The sequence below is a fragment of the Diceros bicornis genome, chromosome 3 (assembly GCF_020826845.1).
Source record: "Diceros bicornis minor isolate mBicDic1 chromosome 3, mDicBic1.mat.cur, whole genome shotgun sequence".
Taxonomy (NCBI): Eukaryota; Metazoa; Chordata; class Mammalia; order Perissodactyla; family Rhinocerotidae; genus Diceros; species Diceros bicornis.
Window position 1 is genome coordinate 28,476,723 of NC_080742.1, and position 25,032 is coordinate 28,501,754.

General features: G+C 37.8%; 1 protein-coding gene across 4 annotated transcripts in view; it reads left to right on the forward strand.

Moving 5' to 3' along the window:
* CDK14 (cyclin dependent kinase 14) overlaps window positions 1–25,032 on the forward strand; it is a 537,486-nt gene that overhangs the window by 117,449 nt on the left and 395,005 nt on the right. For all 4 annotated transcript variants that reach the window (XM_058525247.1, XM_058525237.1, XM_058525217.1 and 1 more), the window contains 2 exons: window positions 6,379–6,624; window positions 20,325–20,419. In XM_058525247.1, the coding sequence (XP_058381230.1) occupies window positions 6,379–6,624; window positions 20,325–20,419 (341 nt within the window). The remainder of the gene's footprint in view (window positions 1–6,378; window positions 6,625–20,324; window positions 20,420–25,032) is intronic.

Below are 25,032 nucleotides of genomic sequence, written 5' to 3' on the forward strand. Positions count from 1 at the left end.
ACAATGAGCTTGTAGTTAAAAAGAGAAATCTTTTGTTGATAGCATTTTGCATGTTGTGTGTGTTTATTATTTTTGTCTCATGCTGCTTTTTTGACAATAGCTTTTGGATAATAAATGTTCCAAAGCATCAGCCTTTTCAGCAAGAGAGCAGGAAGACTACTTATTTGAATGAACCTTCTGAAATCTGATTTATTAATTTGATGGAACCTTATTTAGCTTTACTATGGACCAGGCGCTGAGCAAGACACTGTAGGAAAAAGTTGCAGCAATATAGACAACATCTTTGCCTGCATGTAACTGGATAAGAAGATAGTGAGTCTCAAATGTGTTCTGCTGATAGGGTGCCTGGAAAACACTCTACTCTGCAAACCACTGTGGGAGGAACTAACTAATAAGAGATATGTTTGTGAATGTAGTAAATAAAATCATAACCGTAGGCAAGTTTCCATACAAATGTACTGTTTCTGAGAAACTTGTTTTTTGTTAATGGTTGTTTTCTACTTGTATTTTGTCATTTGCTAGTTGATGACAAAAATGATAAACTTGAAATGTTTCAGAATGATTGTAGGAAATATCTTAAGTTTAGAGATTTTGTTGAAATACTTTTTCCCTCTTAAAAATTAGGAGAAGGCTGCCCCTCTTCCGTCTCAATGGTAGAATACTTTAGAGAAGCTGGTTTCCCACAGGTACATAGTTTACAGTGATTTTTACAATTATCAAGTGTGTCATAGTCAGATTTATTATATGAGAGGCTATCTGACTGAAAACATATTAATGTAGGACCCTGAATATGAGGCATGAGGAAGGAGATAAGACTTTACTTCAATTCTGTAACAATTTCTCTTGCTTAAATTGTATAGATTTAGAGAGTTATCAAAATTTCCAATTGGAGTACCTCTGTCTCCTGAAGTTAACAGATACAGATTATATCTTGTGAGTCTTAGTTTTGCCAGAATTGGTAGCATGAAGGGCAGCAAAGAAAGGTTTTTATGAGTTTATATGATTTTGTGAACTAGTTAAGCGTTAAGTTCGGTCTTTTCGATTTGATAGTGTCCTTACAGCTCTTCTTTTGTCTGGTGACATGTTGAAATGACATTTGTTGTTTAGCCCTGGCTAATGGTTTTTGCTGTGCCTGTGTTGGTGTACATGTGCTGCAAAGTTATACTTCATTGTAAATTTTTCCCCATATATTTAGAAAAAATTTTCCCCATGTATTTCCCCATAAATGAAGTTTTCTATCTGATAAAGTCTAATTCACTAAGATAGTTCAAAGACTTTGAGTAAAAAACAGAATGTAGGGTTAGCTCCATATTCTCTGTGGCAAAACTAAGAGATATTTCTATGGAGTTTATGCTTCCTTATGCTGCGTTCAAGGAAAGGGTTGGTGTCCAAACATGGTCACCATTTTCCCTTTATCTACGTATCAATTCAATCCCCACTTACAGCTTTTCATATTATCATTTTATACACGTTTTTACCTCACTTGATTTATATGTGTATATGTAAATCTCCTTTTAAGTTAAGAAAGAAATTATTACTATTTTATGGCCAAAACATAAGGATTAGCTTCTTCCTGAAAGTGTCATTGTAAATTTAAAGACCCACGAATTGGTTCCTCTGTTTTGGTTTTTCCCTTTAGTTTTTGCTTCTCTCAGCCATATTTGGTAGTTTCTGTGTACAGAGCTTGCACATATTTTGTCAGATTAATCACTAAATATTTTATGTTGTTTGAAGCTATTTACATTGTGTTTATTTATTTATTTATTTTTTTAAACAGTTTATTTATTTATTTTTTTGTGAGGAAGATCAACCCTGAGCTAACATCCATGCTAATCCTCCTCTTTTTGCTGAGGAAGACCGGCTCTGAGCTAACATCTATTGCCAATCCTCCTCCTTTTTTTTTTTCCCCCAAAGCCCCAGTAGATAGTTGTATGTCATAGTTGCACAGCCTTCTAGTTGCTGTATGTGGGACGCAGCCTCAGCATGGCCGGAGAAGTGGTGCGTCACTGCACGCCCGGGATCCGAACCCCGGGCCACCAGTAGTGGAGCGCGAGCACTTAACTGCTAAGCCATGGGGCAGGCCCACATTGTGCTTTTTTAAATTTTAAATTTCTAGTATCGTTTGTTTGTTGCTAGTATCTAGAAATACAAATGATTTTTGTATGTTGATCTTGTATCTTGCACCCTGGATAAACTTACTTAGTTATCTATTGCTGCATAACAAATTACCCCAGAACTTACCCTCTTGAAACAACAACATTTTTTTTTTTATGTCACAGTTTCTGTGGGTCTAGAATCCAGGTGCTCCTTAGCTGGTGCCTCTGGCTCGGGGTCTCTCAGGAAGTTCTAGTCAGGCAGTACGCCAGGGCTGTGGTCACACTTGAAAATGCAACTCATGTGGGTTGTTTGCAGTCCTCAGTCCATCCGCACATGTGCCTCCCCACGGGGCTGCCTTGTGACGTGGCAGCTGGCTTTGCCCAGGGCTAGTGATTTAAGAGAGAGAGAAAATACCAATGCAGAAGCCGTGGTCTTTTTATAATCCTTTCTCAGAAGTGATATCCCATGATTTTTGCCATATTCTGTTTACTGGATATGAGTCAACCCAATGCAGTCTACACTCAAGATCTGGGGACTAAAAAGAGTGTGAATACCTGGAAGCAGTAATCACTGGAGGTCATTTTGGAGACTTTGTACCATTGTATATTAAAATGATGAATTATACAAAATTAAGCCAACTTTGTCTCCCTGGGATTAATACTACTTTTTCATGATTTATTATTCTTTTTATATATTATTGGATTCAATTTGTTAAAATTTTTTGCATCTAGGGCTGGCCCCGTGGCTTAGCGGTTAAGTGCGCACGCTCTGCTACTGGCAGCCCGGGTTCGGATCCTGGGCGTGCAGCGATGCGCTGCTTCTCCGGCCATGCTGAGGCCACGTCGCACATACAGCAACTAGAAGGATGTGCAGCTATGACATACGACTATCTACTGGGGCTTTGGGGAAAAAAAAAGGAGAAGGATTGGCAGTAGATGTTAGCTCAGAGCCGGTCTTCCTCAGCAAAAAGAGGGGGATTAGCATGGATGTTAGCTCAGGGCTGATCTTACTCACCAAAAAAAAAAAAAAAAAAAAATTTGCATCTATATTTATGAAAGACCTGGATCTGTAATTTTCTTGTACTATTTTTGTTTGGTTTTGATGTTGGAATGATGTTAACTTAATAAATGAGTTGGGAAGTAGTCCCTCCTCTTCAATTTCTTGGAAGAGTTTCTGTAGAATTGGTATTTTTTTCCCTTAAATAATGCCTTTACTTCACCACTGGTGCTATCTGGCCCTGGAATTTTCTTTGTGGTAAAGTTTTTGGCTACAAATTTAATTTCTTTAACAGACATAGGCCTATTCAGGTCATCTACTTCTTCTTCTTCTTTTGGTGAGGAAGATTGGCCCTGAGCTAACATCTATTGCAAATCTTCCACTTTTTGCTTGAGGAGGATTGTCCCTCAGCTAACATCCGTGCTAGTCTTCCTCTGTTTTGTATGTGGGGCCCCTGTCACAGCACAGCCGACGAGTGATGTGTAGGTCCACCCGGGATCCGAACTGGTGAACCCCAGGCTGCCGAAGCGGAGTGTGCAAACTTAACCACTACCCCACCAGGCTCGCTCCACATCTCCTTCTTTTTAAGTGAGCTTTGGTAGTTTTTGTCTTTCAAGGAATTTGTTTCATCTAAGTTGTTGAATTTATTGGCATAAAGTTGATCATAGTAACTGTAGACTCTGTAGCGATTTCGCTTCTCTTGTTTCTGATATTGGCAATGTATGTTTTTTACCCTTTTGTCCTTATCAGTCTGGCTAGGTGCTTGTCACTTTTTTTTTGATCTCTAAAAACCAGCTTTTGGTTTCATTGATTTTCTTTATCGTTTTCATTTTCTGTTTCAGTTATTTCCACTCCGATATTTATTCATTATTTTTATTCTTCTGCATATTTTCGGTTTCAATTGTTCTTGTTTTTCTAGTATTTTAAAGTGTAATCTCATTGCTTTGAGACCTTTCTTTTTTCCTGCCATGTGCGTTTAGTACTATAAATTTTTCTACAGCGAAAATACTACTTTAGCTGCATCCTGCCATTTTGATATTTTGTGTTATTATTTTCATGTAGTTCGAGATGCTTTCTGATTCCTCTTTTGCATTATCTAGTTTCCAAATATTTGCTGTCATACTTATCTTTTAAAGTGCTTCTTTTTCTTTGGCTTCTTTTTAAGATATTCTCTTTATCGCTTTTTTTTTTTTTTAATGTTTTTTTCATGCTGCCTTTTTAAAAAAAATTTTTTTTGAGGAGGATTGGCTCTGAGCCAACACCTGTTGCTAATCTTCCTTCTTTTTTCCTTCTTCCTCCCCAAAGCCCCCGTAGATAGTTTTATGTCATAGTTGTACATCCTTCTAATTGCTCTATGTGGGATGCTGCCTCAGCATGGCTTGATGAGTGGTGTGTAGGTCCATGCCCAGGATCTGAACTGGCAAACCCCGGGCTGCCGAAGCGGAGTACACAAACTTAACTGCTATGCCACCGGGCCTGCCCGCTTTGTCCCTGGTTTTAAGCAGTTTGATTTCAATGTGCCTTTGTGTCGTTTTCTTTGTATTTCTAGTGCTTGGGATTCGTTGACTTTTCAGGCCCATGTGTTTATTATCTTTATAATTCAATTGCTTCAGTGGTGGGGATGGTTACACATCCACATCACATCTATTGCCTGTTGCGTTCACATCCTTAAGAGGAACACATAAATCTTGAAAAATATTGAGTGCGTCTAATCTAATTGTGATAAATTGTTAGTTTTTGATCATGAGTAGAGAACTCTGCCTTGAGTCTTTTAAAGACATTTTCAGCAATTTTGTGGTGATAAAAAAGCATGATGATATCTTTCTTATTTGACTTGATTATAATTCAGCCTGTACTTAGTAGCTGCGACACACTCTTAGGACAGAGCTGATGCTTAATACTTAATTAAATTGTTTTTGTTTCAAAAACTTGAGAGAGTTTAACTTAATTATATGTACTTTCCTGCTCTAGTGGCTTTTAAAAATTACATTGTTAGATGTGTTTATTATACAATTCAAACAATACAGAGGCATATAAAAAATTAGTAATCTTACCCTTTACACATTCAATTCCACATGTCTGGAGGTATCTTATGTTAACAGTTTAATGTGTTTCCACCTGTACCTTTCACTGTGCTGATATATACACATACAAATATCTATATCTATGTCTGTGTCTGTCTGTCTGTATCTATGTATATCTATCCATACACATAGATGCATTTATTCCCCATATGGAATCATCCTGTACATATTACTTAGACACTTTATATTTTTACTTGAACAATATGGGATTTTCTTAACTATCTTCTGTTTTCCTGCTTTTTTAAATAGAGATGTGGAAACTTTTTACAAGAAGAAAAAAACTTTAAAAGCAATTTCAGAGTTATCTTTTCTCTAGAGAGAATCATAAAGTTACCTAGCTTTACAGACAAGCTAGAGGCTGTAAAGTTATTTAATGAGAACAACAAAGTCTCCAGAGTATAGGGAGAACTAAAAGGTTAGAACATAAAGTGGAAACCAAGGAGCAAAAGTTGGAGAGACTAAAATGCAATGAGAGAGTGGGGCGGGTTGTGCAGGGAGAGAAGGAGTGGAGAAGTTGGGAAGGAAATAGGGATCCAGTGGAGTAACGTAAATAAAATTTTGAATTGAGTGGTATTCACTGTTTTCCTTTTACAGTATTATTCCTTTCCATCCGTTAGTTTTGGTATTAGAAAAAACAGTGTTTTCAATTTTTCCATATCTCTAACCATTAGCCTTTTGTGTGCTCCATTCCAGTTTGGAGATGAAATCAAGATGGGGACAGATTGTAAACATATATGTTCAAGCATGAAATGTTTGAAGAACGTAATGATCTTTCTCTCGAGCCATGTTAGCTGCTTCCATGGTGACCCATCAGTTAAAATGCCCATCTGATTTAGCTCCACTGATTTTTTTTATTAAGGCAAGTTATCCAACTTTTTAATGATTCAGGAATAATCCCACTTGCAGTCATTTGGTAAGACTTGTGGTAGAGTTCAGGAACTACCTTAGGGCGCTTGCAGTCTAAGCCTAGAGCTTCCTGTTTTGAGGACCACATTTTCAGTGTCAGCCCTAAGTGAGTACAAGCAGAATGATTATGAGGAATTGTACATATTGCGATTTAAGCTGTGGTATAGCTTTTAGGATGTATTTGGGTATTTCCTGAAATTTAAATTGGCATGCGTTGTAGAATTATAAATCAGCATGTTTAGTGTTATGAAAGTTTTGGTGGACGTTACTTATTTCTTTTTTTTTTTTTTTCCAGATATGTGTCACAAAGATGTCCACACGGAACTGCCAGGGAATGGACTCAGTGATCAAACCCCTGGACACAATTCCTGAGGATAAAAAAGTCAGGGTTCAGAGGACACAGAGCACTTTTGACCCATTTGAGAAGCCAGCTAATCAAGTGAAGAGGGTGCATTCCGAGAACAATGCTTGCATTAACTTTAAGACCTCCTCCACCGGCAAAGAGTCGCCAAAAGTCAGGCGGCACTCCAGCCCCAGCTCGGTGAGTGCAGTCTCCTCACTTCTCGGTGGATAAACAGGAGGATCCCTCTCCTAAGAGCAGCACGCTGTGCTGGAAGACAGCAGGTGGCTTTATCAGTGCATTATTATGCATTCTCTCCCAGGGTGGTTTGATGTTTTGGAAGAGAGCGAGAGAGAGCAAACTATATACAGACTGTCTTTATTCGTAAGCGCCCAGCAAGCAAATGGGACATGATTCAACTTATTTTTGGAAAAATCATTTTTTTCTGGTTGTTTCCTGTTAGAAGGATTTGTAATTAAAAGTCCTTTGGTATTTCAAACCCTTGGAGAGGATATTGAACTTTACTGTGTTTGTGGACAGTAAGGATAGCTTTGAATTTGGCAAATTCACAAAGAAGTTCATTTCCGAATACATGTTGAAATTTGTTCACTTGTCTTATTCCAGTTTGTTTTCAGTGTAAATATTTTAAAGTTTAAGAGCTAGACATTGAAGTCATTCTTCTTAAGGAGAAATGCTATTCATCACAATGAAATTTTCTAAACTCAGACTATATCAAGGCAAGTCTTGCCATTTGACCTAAGGAGATATAAAGTTCTGAGCTGATTGCTGGTTTTTGACTGTAAAATTTTTACTGAAACTCATATTTCTAAGACTAGCCTGCATTTAACATTGTTAAAAAAACCCTTATCTTTTGAAATTAAGTAATTGTCAGATTTAACCTACACTTAAGAACTTTTTGACATAGATGCTCTAAAAATTTAAAAAGTAAAGGGAGAGGGGCTGGCCCAGTAGCGCAAGCAGTTAAGTGCGCACACTCGGCTTCGGCAGCCCAGTGTTCGCAAGTTCGGATCCCGGGTGTGCACTGATGCACTGCTTGTCAAGCCATGCTGTGGCGGCGTCCCATATAAAGTTAGAGGTAGATGGGCACGGGTGTTAGCATAGGGCCAATTTTCCTCGGCAAAAAAGAGGAGGATTGGCATCAGATGTTAGCTCAGGGCTGATCTTCCTCACACACACACACACACACACACACACACACACACAAAAAGTAAAAGGAGAATGCCAGGAGAATTTTGATTCTGTCATCTTGCTAAGAAACACTTTCCATTTCACAAATTTTAAATATTAAGTTCGATGAGGGCCAAAACAGAACAAGAAATGTCAACTGCTAGAGGAATATTGACACTTCAGTTTAATTAAAGTGTGTGATAGTGCACAAATCTTGTGTACTCATTTTGTAATATGAAGCTGAAATAAATAGTATTAATGCAACATTTGTGAGGAGAATTGATTATCTGGTTTTCCCCAACTTGGCCTCCATCGTCTTGTCTTTGATTGCAAGATAACGTCCATTTAGGTCACAGATACATCACTAACTCCTGGGAGAACTTGTAGATTTAGTATCATTTAGAAGAAATGAAAGGAATTGTGGAGAATGATTAAGTCTATTGTTGTAGAAAGAGAATTATATTTTTTTACTATATAATTATCTTACTGTTATTATATGTTAACTATGCATGATATATAGGAATCGGCATTTCAGATATTGCAATGAGGCATAATTACAGTAAAAAAGTATCCACTGTTGGGCCGGCCTGGTGGTATAGCGGTTAAGTTTGCGTGCTCTGCTTTGGTGGCCTGGGGTTCGCAGGTTTGGATCCCGAGCGCAGACCGACGTACTGCTTGTCAAGCCATGCTGCGGTGGCATTCCATATAAAGTAGAGGAAGTTGGGCACACATGTTAGCCCAGGGACAATCTTCCTCAGCAAAAAAAAAAGAGGAGGATTGGCACTGGATGTTAGCTCAGGGCTGATCTTCTTCACATACAAAAAAGAATTATTCACTTTATCTGAAATTCAAATTTAACTTGTCATTCTGTATTTTATCTGCAATCCTAGTTATTATCCACAGATGCATTATTTCTTTTGTTGCTCAAATTGTTCCTGCTTTGGCCACTGGGAGCTCTTTTATGTTGGCTTCTATGTCCTTTTGAGATGTCTTCGTCCCCCCCCTTTTTTTTTTTTGGTGAGGAAGATTAGCCCTGAGCTAACATCCACTGCCGATCCTCCTCTTTTTGCTGAGGAAGATTGGCCCTGGGCTAACATTCATGTCCATCTTCCTCTACTTTATATGGGATGCTGCCACAGCATGGCTTGACAAGCGGTACGTAGGTCTGCGCTGGGGATCCGAACCTGCGAACCCCGGGCTGCCAAAACAGTGTGTGTGAACTTAACAACTACACCATTGGGCCAGCGCCCCCCCTTTGTTTTTTGAGCACTTCCTTATTTGCTGGTCCTACAAGATGCTCTTTGTTTACATTGTATTTTTCTAGCCCCGGACCTAGAATCAGCTATTTCCCCATAGATCCCTGGTTCCTTTTATTGGAAAATGGTATTTAGAAACCAAGATTGGGTGCTGGTTGTGCTTGTTGCTACTGCGGGTCATGTAGTTTTAAAAGTCAGTGTGTACATCATAGTATGATGATAACAAGGGGATTTTGACATTTATTTATTTATTTATTTTTAAATTTTTATTTATTTATTTTTTTCCCCCAAAGCCCCAGTAGATAGTTGTATGTCATAGTTGTACCACCTTCTAGTTGCTGTATGTGGGACGTGGCCTCAGCATGGCCAGAGAAGCGGTGCGTCGGTGGGCGCCCGGGATCCGAACCCGGGCCGCCAGCAGTGGAGTGCACACGCTTAACCGCTAAGCCACGGGGCCGGCCCATGACATTTACTTTTAATAAGAAATTAATTACAGTCCTTATCAAGGAAAGTTGAGGCTTGTCTGTCTGATACACTCTTCTTTCTCTCTCTTTAAAGTTAAATTTTATTTTTATTAAAGTAATGCTTGAACATAGCTAAAAAAATCAACTAAGAAAGGATTCTGGGAGGAGGGCAGTGGCATAGGTTTTGAAATCCCTCATATAATTAGAGCAAATAGTATAGTACAACCAAAACCAATGGATGACATTGGCAACAATTATAGGTGATAAGGTATCTTCATGAACCTCAAAACAGGAGTGAGAGGAGCAAACCATGAACAGTTTTAGAACTGTGTGGTATCAGAAAGTGTGGGGAAGGAAACTTAGCTAAGGCAAGGGGATTAGTGGCTACTCTCAGAGCCAGGAAATCCCCAAATTGCCGTCGGGTATATACTAGTGGGCCATCTGGCCATTCTTAGGACGACAGCAACTGGGAGGGGACTTGGATGGCTCCTATGAGTGGATTAGGCAAGGAGACCATGGGATGGTCTACTGATATTAGAGTGATCTGTTGGTCTTGCTCCTGTGACTTCTCTAGAATGTCAAATTGAAGCAGCTTTCCAGGATAAAGCCCTCTACTGAAGAGAAGGTGCTGGAGTAGACTTGTGTGCAGGGCAGGATCAGTAGGGGCAAAGGCAAGAGAAGGTCCAGTAAGAAGTATTGGAGTGAAACAGATGGGGAACCTCAGTGTGTGCGAGATTATCATTTTTTTCACTTCATGAAAACAGAGAAAAGAACTTTATTCCATAAAGCTAGCAAAGCTATCTTAGCCGTACCCCTCTGAAACTACTGAAAAATTCATGTTACCTAAAAATAACCAATAGAAAAATTATTGGTTGAATCCTATACAAAACTATGGAAAAAAGAGAGCAGGGAATAGAACAACAACACCTCTACAGATAAGGAAAGAGGCTAGTAGGAGGTAAATTTATCGTTATTTGTAAATTTATGATGATATATCTGGAAAATGGAAAAGAACCAAGGGAAATACTACAAACAATGAGAGAAGTTAGCCAAATTGTTAGAAGTTAGCAGGTTGTAAAATTAACATGCAAAACCCAAAAGAAACCCTTATAAAAACAAACAGGGGGCTGGCCCCCTGGCTTGGCGGGTAAGTGCGCTCACTCCGCTACTGGCGGCCCGGGTTCGGATCCCGGGCGCGCACCGACACACTGCTTGTCTGGCCATGCTGAGGCCGCGTCCCACGTACAGCAACTAGAAGGATGTGCAACTGTGACATACAACTATCTACTGGGGCGTTGGGGGTAAAAAAAAAAAAGGAGGAGGATTGGCAATAGATGTTAGCTCAGAGCTGGTCTTCCTCAGCAAAAAGAGGAGGATTAGCACGGATGTTAGCTCAGGGCTGATCTTCCTCACAAAAACAAACAAACAAACAAACAGGAATCAGTGTTGAAAACTGATAAATAAAGCAAATGACTAAGCATTTATTTTCTGTGATTCCTATATGAAATTTATCTCATGGTAATCTAGTTGATGAGGGGAAAATTCTCTTTTAAAAGTAATCCCACTAATAAATCAAGAAAGAATAATAGATTTAGGAATCACCATTTGGCAACCCCTGATGTATTAATACATCTAGGCAATGATTATCAATACCTGCTAGCATCACCAAAAGAGAGAGAGCCAGACATGATGACGTCCTGATGGAAATGTACGAAAATTGCCAACAGAATTAAGCCTGAATCTGAGCAAGCCTCTAGATAGAACTACCGATTTATAGCGTACAAAGGAACACTTCAAGAAAGGATTTTCTCTGTTATATTCCTATCCTCAAATACACGTCCCCTACTTTTTGGCTTTAATTAATATACAGTATTTACAATCTTATGATGATATAAATACTGTTCATAGTGAGGCCGCATAGTGTACTGTGGTTAAATTTCTTTCCTTGCATGACTTTTTGATTTTCCTAGTCATAATTGCCTGCCCTTTTCACTAGTTCATAATTAATGTAATTAATTAATAGAATTTTAGTCACAAATTGAGGCCTCAAACTATTTGATAAAACTCCTCTGAAGCAAATCAGAATCAAGTGATCTATTAGTTTTTCTTCCCCCTGAGATTGTCCTTGTGGTTCTCCATTGTCCTAATCCATTCTGAACTGGTTGATCTCCAGATTGCGGTCATTCGTCCAAAGCAAAATTACCAATCTCTTTTTTAGGATATGTAAGCCTAGCTGCTATTGTTCTGAGATGATTAAGAAGGGGCCAGGGCCTCCTAGTTCTCTATTCACAGTTTCTTGTGCTTTGTTTTCAATCTGACTCTTCACCCTGATTTCCACTGTGCTCAGTGTCCCAGTTCTGAGCCTCTCTGGTTCCACGTCTTCAGAGAATAAACCTCTGCCAGGATCAGGGTGGCGCAGACACCTGACTGAGAGAGTCTAGGGGAAGCTACCTGGTCCTTAAATCCAACTAATCATTTTGATTTTAGCCCATCCTTGAAGTTCAGCCTCCAATTCTTGAGTGTTTCTGGGATTCTGAAGCATAAATTGACATTTCTTATTGGTTTACGCCTTTGGTCATCGTCCTAGTCAGTGACCTCCCATCCGCTTGTCTCTCATCTCCAAATTTTTGTTTGTATCTTGTCTGCAATATTCTCCTTATTCATTCTATTTGCCTTTGTGAGTTATAACTTTATCATCATTTTAGTACGGATCGGTGAGAGGGAGAGATAAATACTTGTGTTAAAGCTACCATGTTTAACTGGAAATTTCCACTGTTTCTCTCCTATTATATTGTTAACTTCTTTTAGATCTTCTTTCCTAAGTTTCTTATTGGGTTTACCCTTCCCTGGTCCACCCTGGAGTGTCTTTCTTATATATCAGTGCTCTTGTATTACTTTGTGTGGAAACTGCTTTGATTTCTTTTCATTTTAGGAGTTTTTTCTTCCATTCAGTGTGCCCTGGAAAATATTTTTTTGCTCTTTTCTTCTTAAGCTGAAAATGGTTTCTTTTTCTCTTTTAGCACGATGCTACACTATTGTGTTTTATTCTTAGTCGTTTCTGCCTACTGCCTTTTTGTTCTCTCCCCTATTGTGATGGGAAGGGGTATTTTTTTATACTCTTTTTCGTGGAAAGACTACTTTCCTTTGGATTCCTCATTGGGCAGAAAATGGAGGTGGTAACACTTCTTGTGTAGCACCATTTTACATCCTGTCCAACAGTGTATGGGTTTGATCATTTCATACCCACTGGCATGGGAGTTTTATGAACATAGGTTTTGTTATTCTTAAAGATTTTTAAAGGCTGGTAAGCATCAAAGGAGTCCCTTTACGTAAGAGCCACCAGGATTAATGTCGTATCTTTATTTTATTGTTTCTTTGGAAATATTAGTTATCTGGAATAGACTCCAAGAGTACAGTTGAGAAGGAGGGAGAAAGTGAGTAGAAGTGTGCCATTGAAGCACCTATTTTAGTGAGGAAAGCCATTCTTGTTTCTTGAAAGTACTGTGGTAGAAACTATTATACAATATCATGCCTTCCCAACTGAGTATATGTCTCTGTGCTGCTCACAGACTGGTCGTTGTCCATGTTAGGGGTCATGACTGAAATCAAGGAACCAAGAGTGCCTTGACCTCAGGGACCGTCACACTCGTCTATACCTCCTGAATTTGTCCAGATAGTGGCACTTTAAAATTCAGGCAGAGTGTAAAGAATGTGATTTTATTTAAATTGGTGTATTTCAAGAGATGTTTGGCAGATTTTGTTTCAGATTTTTTTTTTTTTTTTTTTTTTTTTGGTGAGGAAGATTAGCCCTGAGCCAGCATCTGTTGCCAGTGCTCCTCTTTTTGCTGAGGAAATTGGCCCTGGGCTAACATCCATTACCGTCTTGCTCTACTTTATACGTGGGACACCTGCCACAGCATGGCTTGATAAGTGGTCTGTAGGTCCATGCCTGGGATCCGAACCTGTGAAACCCTGGGCCGTCGAAGCGGATCGCGCGAACTTAACCGCTACACCACAGGGCTGGCCCCTGTTTCAGATATTTTTTGAGTGCCTTCTCTTCCTGGGTCTAGTCCCTGGGTAGTGTTTAATACTGTCACTGATAGGACAAACTTTTACTCCCCTTTTCCTACCACCTCCTCCAATCCAGCTGGGCTCTTCAATAGCTAGAACTATTGGGAGTACTATAGGAGACTCCCTGTCTTGCCGGCTCAATTTAGAAGGGATTTCGTTGAGCTGTGCTATCGTAAACTGAGCTTAGAGAGAACGTATTTTCAGGAATTCATATTTAGATTAAGTTCCTCTGTATATTCCACAAATTCCTCCAAATTTACCTCCTTCCCTCACCAAAAAAAATTCTACATCCGTGACAGGCAGGCCCAGTCTGGAGAGAGGGGAGGAAGGTGCAGACTTGAAAATGAGAGTTCCACTTCAGTTCTCAGATGCTCATTCTTGAGGATCTCAACTTGGCACTGCCTCCTTCTTGTGGGAACTAGGAAATTCCCAGGTAGAACCAAGCCCCCTTGTCAGGTTGTTACCACTTTTGGTGCTTGGGTCCATTCCTCTATCTAGCATCTAAATCTATTTTGTAACCAAATTACCGGATTACCTTAGTGTGGCTATGTTTAGTAGGGCTAGAAATGCGGGTGATAGTGCCTGATCTGGAGATCAAAGGCAGAGCAAAAATTAACCAAGACAGGTTTCACTTCAAATCCTTGTTGTTTAATGAGGTCGTGTAACTCTGTTTGAATCCGTCCCACCTTGCCCTCATACCTGCTCTTACAATTATAGTATAATGTAGTAGAGCATTGGTTCTTGCTTGTGGTTTTCCTGCAGTTCAGGGGTCATCAGCAATCTTAAGCAAGGGGTTATGTATGAAGGTTAAAATCAATTTTCAATGAATTCAGTATGAAACTGTGGACATTCTTATGGCCATATGTTGGAATCATTGCGGTGAATGTTGAGGTATACTCATGCAGTTTATAAAAATGCAGTTCCCCATCCTTGTTTCTAGGAATGGGGTTTCCGTGGATGACAGACTTAAGCATAATTTACTGTCTCCTCCATTTGGGTGGAAAAGATCCATGGGAAGATTCCGCCAAAGTAGTAGTGGTAAAGAAAATAGGGTCCTGATTCCAGTCAACTTGGTGTGAATTCTAGCTCTGTCATTAGCCAAAGGATCTTAGATGAGTTACTTTATTTCTCAAGTCTTTAAATTCTTCATGTTAAAATAGGGATACTAATAGAACCAACCTTGGAGTGGTGTTATAGGGATGAAATTTAGGTAATTTCATAAGTGATAGCTTAAAGCATGGCACATAGTAAACACTTGATATTAGCTAGTTTTTGTTGATCGCGCAAACAACGAACCAGAGCTAGCAAGGGCCGGGAGCATCTCCTTCATGGCAGGGGGGCACACACTGTTCAGCTGGAATATTATCTTCACTTTTTCATTATCCATGCCAATGTTCCCCTCCACTGGTCCAGACAATTGATGAATCTCTGTACCTTTATTCTGTTAAAAAAAAATGCTTTAACCTTATCTCATCAAATTCTACATCTCTGGGCAGTTAGTGTCTGTTAGTCATTGCTGATTAGCCCTCTGTATTTCCATTTCTCCTAAGTGCTATCTCAAGCCTGCACTCTAAGTAGGGAAATGATAAGCAGAGAATAGTTGCCCAATAGAGCTGTTTCCCATCCATCCAGGCACCTGACATCAGAGAGCCAAAGGTAATGTTTAGGGTTGACTACATATTGGTTTGATCTAGCATCTTATTTAAATGCGATGATTTAATAAAGTTGCAAGAAAAAAAAAGGCAAACCAAAGGCCTGAACTTTAAATAATTATCAAACAAAATAAGACCTCTCCTGAATTATTCTTAGTTTGCTCATTTGATAGGAAAGATTTTATTATTGGCCTCTTTAAACAGTTTAAACCTTTGGCCACTTTAAACTCTTTAAACAGTTTAAACACTAGACATTAAAATAATTCAAGTACATTTCAAAACTATTTGCAAAAATATTTTTTCCTATATTTTCCCCTTACTCCTTTATTTTCAGATTTACTCTTTTGTTTTAATTTTGTCTCTTCTCAGTAGCATATTGCTAGATTTCCTTTTTCTTTCCAAACTGAGAAACTTGATGTGCATAGTAGTTACAGATTGGAACATTTCTGCATGCTTAAAGTAGGAGACCGACTTTACAAGAATCTAACTCTTAAAGCCCAGACTACCTCATAGATATGGCTGATTCTATAGGCCCGTTCTTTTGTAGACTAGAACAACTTTAGAGAGGCTTTACATGTGTGTGATTCTTCCTACAGAGCTAGCATGATTGATCTGTAAATTACAGTTTATTTCCACAATGTATATGTATCGGTTTCACAGGGCAAAAACATTGATTGTTTTACCACTACATGTGGCAAAATATTAATTTTATGCCATCACAGTGTTAATAGAATAACGATGGCAGTTAATGCATCCAAATCCATTTAATTAGATAAATAGACCTCTTTGGGCCATTAGCATCTTCTCTTACTTGATTTTTCTTCTGGATAAATGGGATGTGTTTTTTAAAAAAGATTCTCCTTGTTTTTCTAATTTTCTCATTTCAGTTTCTTGGAGTAGTAAGTTTAATATGGTCTGTGTCTTAAAACGATTGCATCAACCCTATTATATAAAAGGCAGTTTATGAAGAGTGAAATATATCATTTTTAGAAAATTATTTGTGCCTTTCCAGGAGGAGAAAATATTAGCTTCCTATTCTATTACCGATTTTGTGTGACTGTGCCTTGTACTTGCTCTAAGTACACATTAGCAGTTTATCTCCTGATAGGAGTAAAGAGGTAATTTTCTGCTGCTGCTTTTTTCTTTAACTTAGATTAGATTTATTCTTAAAGGAGTGCAAAAGCAAACATACAGACTTCTCATTCTGATTTTAAATAATTTAGAGTGGAACTGTGAACACAATATTTTCCCCATTGAAGATCATTTTATACTGAAGTTTAATATAGGTTTTAAAATTTCCATTTAAAACTTGGGCTCAGGAGGGTGATGGTAAAGTGCGACGTTCACAAGCTGTTTCCCAGTGATGAAAAATTCATGAGAACATAACCCACACAGGACTAGTCAGGCGATTTTGAATGTAATTTTCCATTAAGTTTTACTTGATTCAACGTAACACATGGTTTGTACTTAACAAGTTTCTTGAAGAAAGGAATAGGTGGTCTATTTTCTTTATTAATCCCTTTCTACTGTGTCCTTTGTTTTTCTTTGGCTAGCTACAGTTAAATGTCTAAATCATATTACTTTCAATCTTTCTTCTTTTCTAGTATGTACATATATATTTAAATTTTCTTTTATGTATTGATTTTGCTGCATCCCATGGGTCCTAAAATGTCATCTCCTCATTGTCACATATTTATTTATGAATTTTCAATTTTTATTTTCAATTTAACCCATGTGGCTAAGCTATTTAGTTTTCCTTTTATTCTTAATTTCTAATTTATTGCATCGTATTCAGAAAATAATTTGAAATGATTCTGCAGTTTTGAATATTGAGATTTTCTTTGTGGCCTAATCTATGGTCATTTTTGCAAATGTTAAATGTGTACTTGAAAAGAATATATATTAATATGTATATTAAACTAAGATGTTAATTCTAATATTCAAGCCCATATATACATTACTTATTAGTTGTCTTATTGCTTTGTTGATGTCTGAGCAATGTATGTTTGTCTCCCATTATCACTGTGGATTTCATAGTTTCTCATTTTATTGCTACCAGCAGTTGTTTTATACATTTCAAAACTCTTTGCAAAAATATTTTTTTGCTATATTTTCCCCTTACTCCTTTATTTTCAGATTTCCTCTTTTGTTTTAATTTTGTCTCTTCTCAACAGCATATTGCTAGATTTTCTTTTTTTTTCCAAACTGAGAACTTTCTATTAATAGAGGAAGTTTGTTCATTTATGTTTATTGTAATCATTGATATGTTTGGACTTAACTGCCTTCTTATTTCATGATTTTTTACTTAACATGCTTTCTTATTGAGTACCCCCTCATCCTCTAACCTCTCACTCCTTACCTTCTTTCCCCTTCTTCCTTGCAATTTTTTTCTTCCATTCCCTTCCCCCCTAATTTGTTTGGGATTTGTACATGTTATTTATGTTATTCTAGTTGATTACCTTTTAAGAGTTAAGAAACATACTAAAACTTAGGCATTTGGAGTTCATCAGTATCTGCAGTCTGTCCTGATCAATCCAGTAAATCTCAGCATGCTTTTGTTTCTCCGTTCCTCCTGTTCCTCACCCTCCTGCGTTTCCCCATCACTTCAACTATGTCTTGTATTGAGATAATATCTAATTTTATATCTGGATATTTTTCTGTAGGTGGTAAAATTGCAGCTTTTCTATCTCACTTGAGGAACTATCTTGAGTACAGTGTTAGTGATTCAAAATCATTTTCCCTTTTCATTCTGAAAATATTGCTTGTTTTTTATCAGCCATTGTTGTCTATAAAAATATTATGCTTGTTGGAAAATTTTTTTGTTTAGGTGTAATCTCTCCCCAACGTTTTCTGGGAGAATTCTTTTCAAACATTGAACTTATTACTTTTTCACCTGTGTCCTTTCTTTTATTCACTGCCCACTAAATGTTTGATTTCACTGATTAAATATTTAATTTCTAATTGTTTCTTTTTAAAGGATGTAATATCTTTCCAAATCTCTCTGAAGATACTAGTTATTTTTATTCAAACTTCTTCTTACCTTTGCAATGTCAACTCTCTTATCAGGGTTTTAGTTTATCTGCCCATTGAATTTTATGCTTCTCTTTCAAGGTATTGATTTTCCTGAAATGATTTGTGATTTTTGGTTGTATACTCATTTTTTTTTTTTTTTCTGAGGAAGATCAGCCCTGAGCTAACATCCATGCTAATCCTCCTCTTTTTGCTGAGGAAGACCAGCTCTGAGTTAACATCTATTGCCAATCCTCCTCCTTTTTTTCCCCAAAGCTCCAGTAGATAGTTGTATGTCATCGTTGCACATCCTGCCAGTTGCTGTATGTGGGACGCGGCCTCAGCATGGCTGGACAAGCAGTGTGTCGGTGCGCGCCCGGGATCGGAACCTGGGCCACCAGTAGCAGAGCGCCCGCACTTAACCACTAAGCCACGGGGCCGGCCCTGTATACTCATTTTATATTTTAGAATTGCTGTCAGCTTATTCTGTTTTCTGTAAATTGCCTCTAGTGATTGTATGAGAGAGGCAGGTATTACAGCTTGGGGATGGGGAGATGTTATTCTTTCTCTGGGTATTGGCTTCTTCAGTCTTTGCTCTGCTCCCCTAGACTGAATACCCACCTTCTCAGCTGTCTCCTCTGTGCAAATGTCCCTGCAGTTTGCTTGGGGGGACACCACATGCTCAGCTGTGTTGATCAGTCTCATATTTACTTAGAGGCTCCTGCTTCTGTTATCTGTAATAGTCTTCTGCTACATATTGGGCTTTAGGTCCCCCCAGTCTTTTCTCTGAAGTTTTGGTCCTGATTACTTTCTGTCTTTCAGAATTCCTCAAAATTTCTGATTATATATCGGCACTCTTTTTAATTTCTCATTCCTGTTTCTGATTTATTAGTTTTAGAAAAATATCTTTTCAGTTACTACGTGCAGTTTTGGGTGGGAAGGAGGTAAGAAGCATGTGCTTAACTTGCCACATAGAATCTTTATAAACAATGGGAGTCAGATTCATTGCTGGTATGTTGTGTTTTAGCATATGCTCAAGAATAGTGTTCTATAAACTTTTTTCAGGAAGTTCTTTCCCTAAGTAACTTCTAAAGTTGATTACTTAACAAAGTACACATTCATTAGCAACTTTTTATCAATTATATATGTACTTACAACTGTGATCAGATAAATCTCTTCAAGATGCTTTTAATTCCTTGTGTAATTATCATTTTCTAATATGTTTTAGTATTACCCTTTTAGAGTGACATTGAAATAATAGATAATTTGTCCCCTTGGAGGACAATGCCCCCCTTTTCTTGCTCTCTGGTGAAAGTTAGGGTGGGAGTTGAGCACAGCAAGAGTGATAAGGTCTCTCAACACTTTTGTGGTCATGATAGGATGTACCATTTTTTAAGGAAGAGTTATTTTGTTGCAGCTAAACCTTAAGGATTGGTTTATGTAGATGTAAGGGAGTTCCTTTTGTATTAATTAGTGATATCTGAATGATACATCTTTGAAAATCTGTTTGCTTTATCACTAAAAGGTATTGAAGGAGTACCTTTTATATGACTGAATTTTATACAGTCATAGTTTATTTATAACAGGGGTTGGATAGTAAATATTTTCAGTTTTGTTGGCCATATGATTTCTGTTGCAACTACAACTCTGTTGTAGCTTAGAAGTTATAAGACAATATGTAAATGAATGAGTGGGACTATGTTCCAGTAAACTTTATGGACCCTAAACTTTGACTTTCATATAATTTTCACATGGTATGAAATTTTTTTCTTTTGACACCCCCCCCATTAAAAAAAAGTAAAAATCTGTCTAAGCTAATGGGATGTACAAAAACAGGTAGGAGACTCAATTTGCCAGCCCCTAATTTAGAAGATATATAATTACATGGAAAATATTCACAATATATTGAGTGTGAAAAAAAGCAGGTTATACAACATTATGTATAATGTAATCCCATTCATGTAAAAAACCAATCATCAGCATACATATAGCACTGGAGGAAGAGATATCAAAATATTAATGGTGGTTCCCTCCTTATGGTTAGATTATGGGTAAATTTACACTTCTACACTGTGTTCATTTGCATTTGAGTTTTATACCCTTAATATTTATAATATTGTTTTTTAAAATAAACATTCTTATATCAGGAAAGCGTTATTTAAAAAGTGACAGAGAATCTGTACATTTTCAGCAAAATCAGGTTATTTATTGTTCATTAGTTTGATACAAACTGTTTTGTTTACCCTCTGCTCCATTTTTAGCCAACAAGTCCCAAATTTGGAAAAGCTGACTCATATGAAAAACTGGAAAAACTAGGGGAAGGATCTTATGCTACAGTATACAAAGGGAAAAGCAAGTAAGTTCATTAATTTTTGAATATTTCACGTGGAAAATGTACCTGCTCTCTTAATAGTAAGTAACGGTATATTTAAATAATTCTCATTTAATATGCAATAGATATCCCCGCTTAGGTATTTTGTTGTTGTTGTTGTTTTTTGACAGGTGTAAAATTCAGTGGAATTAGTTTCCCTGCTAGAAAACAGTTTTGCAGACTTATCGAATTTATCTTTTGTGTCCTACCCCTCCCCCCAACTTTGTTTTCCCTTTCTCTCATTGGAGTTGGGACCCTCGAACTTGTTTCCATGTGAATAACGTGATTAATTTCTCAATGGAAGCTTAGTGTTTGCTTAAGAATAAGAGTACTGATTTGACAAAGCCAAATATGTTGGCCATTCTTGACGTCTTTCTTTTTGGTGAGCAAGATTTGCCCTGAGCTAACATCCATGCCAGTCTTCCTCTATCTTTTAGTATGTGGGCCGCCAGCACAGCATGGCCGCTAACAGAGCTGTGTTGGTCTGCGTCTGGGAACTGGACCTGGGCCGCCAAAGCAGAGCACGCTGAACTTAACCACTAGGCCACTGGGGCTGGCCCTCTTGACGTCTTTTTAAATTGAGCTTTTACTCCATCTTTCAGAAGTCACTTAATTTGAAAACAGCAAACTCTTTCTTTCTTCCTACCCATTTGCTTTGGCATCATGCTGCATATATTTCCACATAGAGAAACAACTCCTTCCCCCATTTTCCTCTTCCCCCCAATGCTGTCTGGGGATCAGGGCACAGGTTTGGATTCTTAAAAAGCTTGCCCCCATATGTTTCTGATAGACCTCTTCCCTCTCCCTTATTAAGAGAACAGAGTTACTGTATTCGGTGACATGTAGCTTGTAGAAAACTTAATGCTATTTCTGAAATAACTTCAGGAGACACAAGCCTTGTTTTACCTTAATAACATTACTAAATAATGTTGAAAAATAATTTTCTACCCTATCCCAGTTTTTGTCTCTTTTTTAAGTCATTATAAAAAATAGGAAATTCCAAGCTAAGTAATTTAATAAAAAGATATAGAAGAAAATTCTCTGAAGGATCATTCTAAACACATAATTGGAAATTTTGACTATGTGCTAATTTAGGTAATCTTTGGCTTTTCTGGAATGTAGTCTTATACCTTTGTTCATGGTTTTTAAGTTAAGAAGATGAAGGAATTTTCCTGATGCAGAAAGATATTTAAGTAAGGAAATGCAGAGATACTATAAGCCAAAGTAATAGTATTAATTTTGAGATCTTAGATATTTTCAAAAAAAAGTCTTTTGTCAAAATTCGAATGAAAAATAAAAATGATGAATAAAAAGCAAAACAAATCTAGAGCACTGTTAATGACTTTACTATGTTGCTTGAGCATTATGAAATGTCATGGTAATGATCTAAGTAGTTGAGTTAATTTCAATAAGGATTGTGTCTGAAGTTTTTATATTCTTCCCTAAAGAAAAATCATTAGTACTCTACTGTATAAAAATTACTTGTACCTCTAATGTTAGTAATATGAAGATAACTACACAGGATTAAGCACTTATTTTTTATAAAATATGGTATATCCATTGTCTCATTTACTCCTCACATACCCTATAAGAAGATCCTATTATCCTCTCAGACCAAGAATCTTGATGCTTAGAGAGATTTGGCCACTTGTCCAAGTTCATGCAAATGGTTAGTGGCAAAGCTTGTTTTGGCTCATGTGTATCTGGTTTGAAGCCATTCTTTTCCTAACCATTACACTATATTGCTTCCACAGAATAAGGCCTTCTTTGGAAAGACTTGATCTTCATTGAATATTCCAGATGGTTCTCACATATGCTCTGACTTGTTTTAATTGTGAATCAAACAGAAGCAAACATACTATTTCATTATAAGGAAACAAACCAATCACTTTGAAGTGCCTTGCCACAAAAGATTTGCTCAGCTGATTTCCAAATGCAAGTTAATAACTCCATTAAATGCTTAACTTTAAGATTTATGTCAAAATCCTGGAGATAGTTGAAAAATTCTTCATTTATTATATTATGCCTGAATAAAAGAAAGACTGCCTTTTTAAGTACCTGCAGTCTTTGAAAAGGATAGTTCTGGACAGTTAATACTTTTCACTCCAGCAGGTCTAAATGTATCTTGTCAACATTTCTCAAGCATTTTCAAGCCTGCTGGTCACCTGTAGTATTTAATTTCCTCCAGCTGGAGATGAAAGCCATTGACCACTTACCTGCTTCAAGAGATGACAGGCTGCCTGTGCTTGCTTGCTTGCTTTACGGTGGCAAGGTCAGGCCAGACAACAACAGTTGTGTGCCATCTAGCAACACTTGAGAGCTGAGTTTGTCTGGTGGGTCCCCTGATGTGCTACATAATTTAAAGAGCCAGCTAAATATTGGGATCCCCATTCCATTATTCCTCACCACCCTCCCGTAGATGTCTGCATCTCTGCCTCTATCTTTAAACACTATCTCTAGCTTCTTCCCCAAGAGCAGCTATGATTATCTTGCAGTAAAGCTACCTGGCATTTGTAGAGATCTCACTGATTTTCGATTGATAAGCATTTTATGTATATGTGTTGATTTACAGGTGTCAAGTTTGGATTTTGCCATGAACCTCATTGTATTATTTTGCTAGGGCTGCCGAAACAAAATGCTACAGCCTGGGTGGCTTGAACAACAGAAGTTTATTATCTCGCAGTTCTGGAGGCTAGATCTAAGATCAAGGTGTTGGCAGAGTTGGTTCCTTCTGAGGGTTGGTTCTGTAAGGAGGGATCCATTCCATGCCTCTCTCCTGGCTTCTGTGGTGTGCTGGCAGTCGTTGGCATTCCTGGCTTGTAGACGCGTCGCCCTGACCGCGTCGCCCTGATCTCTGCCTTCATGTTCACATGGTGTTCTCCGGTGTGTCTGTCTCTATGTTTAAATTTCCCCTTTTTATAATCCTAATCCAATAGTCATATTGGATTAGGGCCCACCCTAATGACCTCATTTTAACTTGATTACTTCTGTAAAAACCCTATTGCCAAATAAGGTCACATTCTGTGGTCTTAGGGGTTAGAATTTCAATGTATCTTTTTGAAGGACACAATTCAACCCATAATCCTTATTAATTTCGGGCCTCACTAATTTGGCATTGTGTTTATGACAGTGTTTTTCTTTTCCTACTTATGGTATGTAAGCCATTTTTTATTTCATCGTTCTTCTTTAAGTAATATAAGCAAAGGATATTCCCCCATATCAAGAGGTTTGTGTAATTGTTGATTTTGGTATAGTTGCTGTTAGCCATGGTTTAGAAACTTGAGAAGGAATAGAAAGGCTTTTTATTGTCTTGAATTCTCTTGAGTTTCTTAATCCCATAGGGACACACAAGTTGGGGAGAAGTTAACTGAGATTCCTATACCACTGTGTAGCCTCCTTGGTAATGAGCTTGATTCTAAAGAGTATGATGGTTAACTGCAACCACATCAACGTACAACACTCACAAATAAGTTTTTTTATTATTTTTTTAAATGCTTGGAACTTCCCACATTTTCATATTTGAGTACGGAGTTTTTTTTAAACCAATGTTCTCTAGCTTCTTAGTACTTTCTTTGTGCTAGTGTGTGTGTTTGTGTTTGGAAAGGGAGGCATTTTACCATCACTCTGACTACTAATCTCTATCCTGTTTTGGTTTCCTGATTATGTTCTCTCTTCTAAATCCCTGTAGCATTTAATATAGGATTTTAAAAAACCATGCATTGTATAATACTTTGCATTTTAAAACGTGGTATTTTTAAATCTCTTTAATTCAGCACCTTGAAATCATCTTTTTACTTCTCAGTTTCCCAGGGACTTTTGTACATTGAGACTTATTAACATTTTTTGAGCTTATTCAACTAATGATGAGTATTTATTATGTTGTTTTTATGCCCTTTCTATGCTTTAGGTGAAAAAGAGGTAACTCAGATGTAGATTCTGCCCTCAGGAAACTTAACAATCTTGAAGGGAGATGGTCCGTATACATACGTAACTAGATAAGTTAGAATGTAATATGTTCTATATAAGCTAGAACACAGTAAGAAAGGCCTGGATAAAATGGTGTGGAATTTCAAAAGGAGAGAAGAGAGGATGATATTGACTAAAGTATTTTAAATATGTTCTCTCCAGTGGTGACTGATTGAATTCACAGCCTCGTGTGCTTTTAAACCAAGCCTGCCTCATCACTGTGTGTATTAGGACTTCTTGGGACAGTTCCCTTTTGGAGCTTGGTCCTCCAAGCAAATATAATAAAATTTTCACCCTTTGTTACTAGACTGTCCACTAAATTTGTTAAAGCCCGAGGGCCTTAAAGTAAAAGCAAATTGATTCATTTTGATTATTGTGCAAATTTTGACTAAGCAAACGTGTTATGTTTGAGTGTTAAAGTGGAACTGGCTTTGAGCAATATAATTTGGAAGGGTTGGTGGGTTGTTTATGGGTGAGCACCCATGAATGCCTGGCTGTGAGAGCTATGACCACCGGCCACCTGAACTTCCAAACTTAAGATGTGGTGGGACCCCTGTGCTCCTCGGTGCGCTGGGATCGGCTGGTGGAGCACACCCAAGTCCCTCCCCGATGCCCGAATTCCCCCAGGTTTC